The 9,609-nt window shown below is 35.7% G+C and overlaps 1 protein-coding gene across 1 annotated transcript in view; it reads right to left on the minus strand.

Moving 5' to 3' along the window:
* Positions 1-8,580, minus strand: part of arr (low-density lipoprotein receptor-related protein 6) — a 126,120-nt gene extending 117,540 nt beyond the window's left edge. Inside the window, exon 1 of the mRNA XM_069823158.1 lies at positions 8,100-8,580. Coding sequence (XP_069679259.1) covers positions 8,100-8,220 — 121 coding nt within the window. The 5' untranslated portion in view covers positions 8,221-8,580. The remainder of the gene's footprint in view (positions 1-8,099) is intronic.
* Positions 8,581-9,609: the final 1,029 nt, after the last annotated feature.

Here is a 9,609-nt window from a genome sequence, read left to right on the forward strand (position 1 = left end):
TGTATATAAAATACTGAATGCACATGCTTTTCATATTTTTCCAATTACTTTTTGAGAAAAAATATTTACTCTTTTAGTTGTTACTTTTTCAATTTTTCCAAACTTATTGCATCCTCAACACATGGTGATGTGAATACTTCCAATAGCAGAAGAAAACAGATGTGTCACTTTACTTTACATGCTTTTGTCGATTTCTGTGCAAAATTTCACTGAGATTGGAGAAAAACTGCATTCATTAGAACATTTTGAATGTTACAAAATGTTGAAAATTGAAAAGTCGAGAAAACGAGTATCAAAATACAGCATGTATATCAGCGATCATCAGCACATTGCACCCTCGGGCTAGCGTCTCTTATCCGCGGAGAAGACACTGCACTATGGTGCGTTCGTAGCTGCTGGTGGGTATGCTCTCTACCTTTTCCTGCTGCATGACGGGGCACAACACATTGCTATGCTTACCCTTTACCCATTTCAGCGAGTGCTGACGACCAATGATGTAAATTATATATTATATTATCGATATCCTTCCTTACTATATAGGTCTACTACACACATTTTTCTCCTACATAACAGCGCGAAATATGAACTGAATGAAAAGCAAAATTAGTTAGAATGAAGAACAGTCTGCTAGAATGACAACTGAGTGTCAGTTTAAAGGACTGCAGCTATACGCACGCACTGGTCCCTTTAAATTCGTCCTGAGGGCTTTAAATTGCCATAGGGACAAAATAAGTACAGACTTAGAAAACTGAACATTATTTTATTTCTTGGAGTTAAAAACAAAATGTTCACTTTTTAATATTTTTTTTCGTTATTTTCACTCATACATAATTTCAATGGTTGAGGCTATTTAGCAACCGTGTAAAAACAATATGATAGCAAAGAAAGAGGGAGCAGAAGATAATTTGGACAAATTTCCTTGAGATTTCAAAGATGAAATTACAGTACATTATTTGATCAGCAAATTAAACAGGGCGCCAGATTAGTTTTTCCAGACAAGGGCAGTTTAACGTACCAACGCTCTACCAACTGAGCTACCCGGGAACTCTACCCGACACCGATTCAATTTTTCCCTCTATATCCACAGACCTCAAAGTGGGCTGACAACCGTCAAGCAACCAAATTCGAGTGCACACTAACTCCGTGTGACTTAAATTGTGGTTTTCTGTTAATGAACAGTGACGTGTATTATGCAAATCAAGATTTCAGGTATAACTCCCTGCAAAGATGATTTGAATAATTTCAAAGGAAAATTGAAACTCCCTTGAAATTATTCAAATCATCTTTGCAGGGAGTTGTACCTGAAATCTTGAATTTTTCCCTCGAAATTATTCAAATCAACTTTACAGGGAGTTATACCTGAAATCTTGATTTGCATAATACACGTCACTGTTCGTTAACAGAAAACCACAATTTAAGTCACACGGAGTTAGTGTGCACTCGAAGTTGGTTGCTTGACGGTTGTCAGCCCACTTTGAGATCTGTGGATATAGAGGGAAAAATTGGATTGGTGTCGGGTAGAGTTCCCGGGTAGCTCAGTTGGTAGAGCGTTGGTACATTAAACCAAAGGTCCCGGGTTCGATGCCTGGCCCCGAACAATTTTTCCCTCGAAATTATTCAAATCATCTTTGCAGGGAGTTATACCTGAAATCTTGATTTGCAAGGGCAGTTTACTTTATAAAAGAGGACAACGATGTGAAAAGGAGGACAATTTACTCTTAATTACAGATACAGAGATATTAAATTTAAAATAGGCTAGGCCTACTTATAAAACCAATATAGCCAACTTATCATTATGAATTTCCCTGACTGCCTAATACTTTCGACATGAACAAATTTTTGCAGTAAATCTGGCCTAGAAAGTAAGTAATTATGAAAATGTAGGCAATTACGATGTTTTAGGCTGAATTTTACAGCAACAAGACCTTGGACACACTCAATCGGTAGTGTATTTCTTTCATCAGTCCACTGAGCATTGATTAATGAGAAAACTCTTCCAATTCTGAAATGAACAAGAATTTGCTAATTAAAACTTACAAATCTTCAAAACTTAAAAAAATTATCGAACTCTTCAGTATTCTCAAAGACCTGCACCCACTGAACATGCATTAATTGACCAAAAATTCTTCAGTTTGTTCATCAAGAAACAGTCACCAATGGAAACACCTCTGTCCAGCAAATATGTAAGGCTGGGCAGTAACTCATCCAACTTCAGGCTGTCAACTTTCTCATTTTCAAAATGTTTAATTGAATTATAAGAGAAAGACAAGAAAATCGTTAGGTACAAATAATGTTACACTTTGTATTTCCACATCTTTAATTATGTAAACAATTTTTTTATACTACTGCAATGAATAGACCTAATTAAACTTGTATTCTATAGTTTCCAACTGGTAGAAATAAAACTGAGAAGACGCTTTCATTGGAAATAGATAAGATCATATCTGATGCGGTAGTGATGTGATCCGATGTGATAGTGTCAGTAGTACTGACAGAGGTGTTGATGGTAGTGATGATGGCAATAGTTGTGGAACTGTATTGGTGGTGGCGTGAGTACATGAGAATAATAAATAACATTCGCTGGTGTCAGTAACTCTGAAACACCAATCCAATCATATGATCACCACAAAAGAAATTCTCACTCGTTATCGACTACCAGACCCAGCAGAAAACTTAACTTTCATTCACAGGAAAACTGCTTTAGGTCCAGTTGTTTGGCGTTTATACCGAGTGTCATCTTAGGCTTTAATCAGGGCCAGCAAACACAGTGCGATACATATAATGAAAACTCGTAATAAAAGCTCCAGGCAGTAGGAAGATATGTACTAGACAGCAGAAGATGTCTGATGGAAGATTAATAAGTAGAAACATGTTGTAACTTCGATTCCTTGTAATTTTTACATTGGGAAAATACTAAACACAGGGCTTACTTACTAGAAATGCCTTTAGGGAACTCGGAGATTCATTGCCGCCTTCACATAAACCTGCCATCGGTCCCTATTGTGAGCAAGATTAATTCAGTCCCTACCAGCATATCCCACCTCCCTCAAATCCATTTTCATATTATCCTCCCATCTACGCCTTGGTCTCCCCAAAGGTCATTATCCCTCCGCCCTCCCAACTAACACTATACCCTATATTCATTTCTGGATTCGTCCATATGTGCTACATGCTCTGCCCATCTTAAAACGTCTGGATTTAATGTTCCTAATTATGTTAGTTTAACAGAAAAGCATCTTCTGCGGACATCTGGAAAAAGAACTAAGGAAGAGACTAGCGAAGTGCTTTGTGTGGAGTGTGGCATTGTATGGGGCAGAAACATGGACACTACGATGAAGTGAAGAGAAACAACTACAAGCATTTGAAATATGGATATGGAGAAGAATGGAGCATGTGAAGTGGACAGACAGAATAAGAAATGAAGTTGTGTTGGAAAGAGTGGGTGAAGAAAGAATGATGCTGAAACTGGTCAGAATGAAAAAAAAAAAAAAAAAAAAAAAAATTCGTTGGGTCACTGGCTGAGAAGAAGCTGTCTACAGAAGGATGCACTGGAAGGAATGGTGAACGGGAGAAGACTTTGGGGCAGATGATAGACGACATTAAGACATGTGGATCATATGTGGAGACTAAGAGGAATGCTGGGTTTGCAGTGGAAGACTTGCCCACGAGCAGAACACTTAGTATGTATGTATGTATGTATGTATGTATGTATGTATGTATGTATGTAAGATGAAGAATACAATACGTGCAGTTCTGTGTTGTGTAACTTTGTCCAGTCTCCTGTAACTTCATCCCTCTTAGACCACACAGGGCATGCCAAGACAAAACTTCATACTCTGTGACAGCTTCAGGAAAACATACTGAGAAATTCACTGCAAGAGACGAAATGCACAGGGTACCAGTAATAACAAGGCTAATAAATTTCGTTCTTAGCTGTCAATGCTTTAATAACCTCTGTATTTTATTTTTATTCTTAATGTGATGTCGATTAATGATAATGATGAATGACTGTTCAAATACTCCCTTGAGACCACCTTGCAGGCCACATGACAGAAGTCAGTTTAGCACAGATGAAGGCAGATGAAGTGTTGCATAACTGTAAGTTTTTAAATTTTATGCACTGTATAGCAATTTAATATAGTAGGTACGTTAGAAATGTTAGTGGAAAAGCAACAGACATAATTCCTAAAAATGTTACAAAATGAAGACAAAATGGGTTTCGTCAACAGGAACCCTTAGTATCACACACTATTTCTATCATGTGATAATCTTACGAAAACAAAATAAGATATGGACCAGAACTCAGAACCAAAAAATGAGGATCATCACAGGATTAAAACCAACTCCACTTGAGGTCATACGTACCACAACTCAAATACATCCAGAATTACTCAAATTGCCAAAACAACATACCATAATTTTGTAATAAGAATAATCTTTATTATGACTCCAGAAACTAATTGAGAAACAAGTCCTCCCACTCCCCCCCCCCTCCAAAAATAATAAAAATTCCAGTAAAATGAGTGCTAGCATGAAACATTCATTACAGTCCAGTGTTACTCCCCACAACTTGAAACTTATAAAAACATTTACAAAAAAAAAAAAATTGAGTGAAACAAGAGAACATAGCAAAATATCTCTTTGTTTCGAAACTCTACTTGTAGTAATGAAATACTGAACTGCAATGGGTTCTTATTATCACATAGATAGCTGGTACCTCGTTAGGAAGAAACAAAAACATTCTTCAATTAAAGAATAGATTAAAGTAAGATGAAAGATCACAAACACATGCAATTGGAGAACAAGTGGCACAAGTCATTTCACTAGACTCAAAGAAATTTAATGAGAAAGTAAAAAATCTAAAATCTTGGATAAAAATATTCACAATGACTTTTATTCTTTGAGGCCCTAAAGCAGCTATTCAATCTATCTTAAACTGAAACAGACAGTGCAGTTGATCTCGCTTCAAAACTATGGTAGGCCTACTCAAATTGTAATCCAATGAACTCATTTCAGATGAAGTCTAGATTCCAGATAATGACTAATAACGTTTCTGAATTTTACAGATGTATCAAATAAGATAGGCCTACGAATAGTTTATGTCAGTTTTGGTTCTTTTTGGACTAGCCTAGTTTTGATTTTATTTTAATGTCACATTTTTTATGTAATTTTCTGTCCAGGTTGGGTAATAATGTGAGTTTTTGGTAGAGAGGTAATTCTATAGGTAGTAACAGTATTATAATATTCCTACTACAAAAAAGAGTAATTAGAATAATAGCAGGTGCCAAATCTAAGAAAATTTTCAAAAAACTATAAATAATGCCCATGCCTTGTCAGTATACTTTTTTCATTAATAAACTTCCTCGTATGTAGGCTAATCGTGAAAACTTTGTAACTAATGCAACAGGCCATAGCATGGAATACTCGTCAAAAAAATGACTTTCATACTCCATCGGTAAGGCTATATGGCTATAAAAAATTAGTGCGTTACATGGCAGAAAAAAATTTTAATAGCCTCCCTATGGACACAAAAATTCGAATTCGAAACATAATATTATTTAGGACCAAATCAAAGAAGTACCTAATTTCTCATGCCTTCTATTCTGCAGGTGAATTTATGACATTCAACAACGCTTCATGAATATTTCTGTCTTGCATTACGTATTGATACTAACTCCTTGTGTTGTACTAGTATAGTGTAAAACTCTTCTGTAGCCTATATATTTCAACTACACTGTGACGATAATTAAGACTTTGTAGTACTATTAAGATTTTTTGACATGTTCCATTTTCTAGCTGTGAAGCGATGTACGAATACCATGGAATGTAAATAAATACAATACAGTACTTACAGTACAATACAATAGTCAGCGAGTTTTGTAAGGTCGAGGATCAGTGATAGGTTGGTTTGGTTTGTTCAAATTTTTCATATGTCTTTCATGTACCTACGTTTTTTTTTCGTAGACAGGTAGCCTATATAGGCTACGGTACACAAGAAGCGAGTTTTTGTAAATTTGATGATAGGTGACAGGTTAGGTTTGGTTTGTTCATTCTTTTAGTGTGCCTTGCATATACGCTCTTTGGTAGATCTATAGTCTATATAGGTAAGTGTAAATTGTGCTACGTTTGCGAAATGTAAGTCATTTTGTATTTTGTTCTTAGAAATTACGAATGGTAACTTAATTATTTTCTTCTGTGTCAAATTTATATAATTAATTTTTCATTAAAAATCCCCAATTTACAAATGAATACGAATGAAAGATATGATATCATATCACTTAAATAATCCCCTCAACTAACAGTAATTTTAATTTCTGAAAAACCATGATACATGACCATTTTTGAAAAGAAAGAAGACAAAAAAAAAAAAAAGGCCGTCATGACGGGCTATAGTTTTATCGTTTACTTATTTTCTTGAACTCTGGTAATAGGCTACTCACTCTTATATGAGTGTGAATCGTTGAGGACCGTTTTTGCAAAACTTGCTAACTGCAAAATTTGCAGATTGAGATTTTGATGGATTCGTTAACATAAGGCAGGCTTCTACATGATGTTCAAGGCGTCTTAATAAAATTGGGTTATTTCTCTTCATTATAGTGTGTCAAAGTGTGATCGTTTTTTCAAAACTTGCTTTCTGCTATAAGTGAGAGTTACAGCAAAACTTATTTACTATAGTGTTTTGTCTCTCCTGTAAAATTTAGTTTTTTCGGTCAGCAAGTTTTGCAAAAACGGTCCTCAATTAGGCCTATAGCAACAAACGAATTAGACCTATAGAAAGATTAATCTTTAATTGTAGCCTATATGTAATTAGAATGTAGAAACTGTTGCAAAGCTCCAGTAGTAGGCTATATAACGTGATAACCAATAACTCTACAATAACTTAGCCCTACGTGTGTTATACAGTCTATAGTAAGTTGACTGATACATGACAGAAGTAACAACGCAGCCTAAAAATATTTATGGAAATATTTCCATCACCTTATTAACATTAAACAAGCTAGAATATTGTATCTTTATAGTGTACTACAGTGCAAAACAAAACCATAAGCAAGTGAAAAGATCTGTATCAATTATGATAGGCCTACACTTGAAATTGACCACAAGTAATACTTTATTTGCACTGATTCATTTGAACAATTCAAAACGATGTCAGGGAATTTGCCCCAAAACTTTTGATGTAGCTAAAATCAAACAAAATTCCACCAAATGCAATCTGTTTACCTCAAAGATCAGAAGGTACATCAATATGTGGCATTAACTATGAAAAGAACGGTCGTCTTTAAGAGCTGTGTAATTGCTTGAAATTGAAAGTTCAATGAAAAAATATCGCACTAAGGTGAATGATATCTCCAAATTTAAACCTAAACTAGTGCTGAGGTAGTTCTCTTCGTACTTCACTTATACACCCTGCATATAATTGTATATACAATATATGAATCTGTGACAGTTTAGGCACTTTCGCGTTGCAACTGCAGCTGCTCTCTAAAAATAAAATCCTTATAAATTAAACGATTTTCACTTCCGAAATCACCGGAACTACCTCAGGGCTAGTTTCAGGCGTTTCACTCAAAATTGTTTCAATATCAATGTATTACTTACACACTCGTCTCAATAATACAGGTAACCTATAACAGACTTACATAAACTTCAATTAGACCTATTTACTACTAGTTTACTCATATTTACAGTAATTATCACAGTAGTTGCTTTATAATAAAATATGAAATCAGACTATTATTCCAAACACATTAAATTATTACTTAAGAGGTGCTACTGAAATAAATTGAATCATCATTGAAAGTTCGTATCCTAACTCTCAATATTTTTAAAGATAATAACAAACCTGCACACATTTCTAGCTAATGACAAACTTTAACAATGAGAACATGTCACTTTAAAGGCATTATATACATCTATACATTGCAATCCATGTTGAAGACTGTAGATGTCATGATCCCTATTCGACCTACCCACATGAATCTCCGTATGCATGGGGCAAAACAAAATACCCGACAATACGAAGAAAGTTGGAGTGCGATTGCCAGGATCCCATATATAATACAATACGAGATTTATTTTTTGACATTGAATTTACTTACCATTTATGCACGTTATCAAACAGCTTATTAGGGCGATCCACGACGCCACTAACATCCTAACTACAATAATTGGATTGCTCTTGCGACATAACTCGTTTCTTCGGCTGCAGGCACACTTCATATAACGACGTAAAAATCAACAAAACGATTCCAACACATCACAGCCGATACCAGTAATAATCACATTATCCTTTACCATATTCCGTCGACACAAACACTGTATTCACATATTCATATTCTTCCTCGCGCCAAGAATAAACAGTAGATGTTTATATTAGCGATCAGAAAACTGCAGACGACTATCTCTGTATAAAAATAGTTTTACGAAATGCAGTTACGACGAGTTCCACAAACGCAGAATTTCATCCACCATTTCCAAACATAAATATTAGTTCCTTCCTTCACTAACCAGTTAACCTAAACTTCTTTTTAACGCGGAAGACGCATTCAGCGCATTCATCTCCTTGCTTTCTTGATTCTTACAGTCAGGCCCTCTGTCAATGCAGATGAAAACTGTAACATGCAGTTGCACATATTGCCGCTTGGCGCTGCAACTCAGCAGAAGAAGTCGAGTTCTTCGATTTATCGAGGAACTCTAGCAGAAAGTGTCGAACCGCGAACTTTGAACAAGAATTAGAATTTTCCGCATAATTAATTTATTAATTTGACAGTGTTTATATTAGCGATCAGAACACTGCAGACGACTATCTCTGTATCTCCTTGGCTTCTGCCCCTATAGTGAGGCCCTTCACAACATCCGTCACCATATTGTCTGTTCTATGCTGTCCGAGGCACTGAAGGAAGTAGGGTTTCCATCAAGAGGTGCAGGGACTAGCCACACAAGGAAGTGTTCGGCGAATTGATATCATTACCATTAAGAACAACTCGACATACATTCTCGATCCTACCATCAGATTTGAGACACATGCAGATCAGCCGCATGAGGTGAACAGTGAAAAGAAACACATCTCTGAACCAACAATTCCGTTCTATAAAGATAAATATAGCCTGTCCCACATTGATGTAATAGGTCTGATGGTGGGAGCACGGGGTACCATACCCTCCTTCTTTGCCAACAAATGTAAAAACCTAGGGCTAATACACAGCATTGTGAAGGAAATAGCCATTAGTGCCCTCAAAGAATCAGTTCAGATATTGAGAAATCACTTGTATGGAAGTGATAATGGAAATTTCAAGTTATCTTAACCGATGTCTATTGATTGGTTTAGATATCAATGTCAATCAATTCATAGCTATTACTTTTTCTCGGGTATATAGCATTAAAAAATAACAAAACTATTATCAATCAACTACAAGTTTTTATTAATAGATGTTTGAGAAACATATTAAAAATATTCTGGCCGGTCCAGATATCCAACGAAAACCTATGGTTAAAAACTAAACAAAAACCAGTTGAATTTGAAATTCGGCATAGGAAGTGGGGATGGCTGGGACATACACTTCGCCGACCTCCAGATGACCCCGCCAGGAAGGCATTGGATTGGAATCC

The sequence above is a fragment of the Periplaneta americana genome, chromosome 4 (assembly GCF_040183065.1).
Source record: "Periplaneta americana isolate PAMFEO1 chromosome 4, P.americana_PAMFEO1_priV1, whole genome shotgun sequence".
Lineage (NCBI taxonomy): Eukaryota > Metazoa > Arthropoda > Insecta > Blattodea > Blattidae > Periplaneta > Periplaneta americana.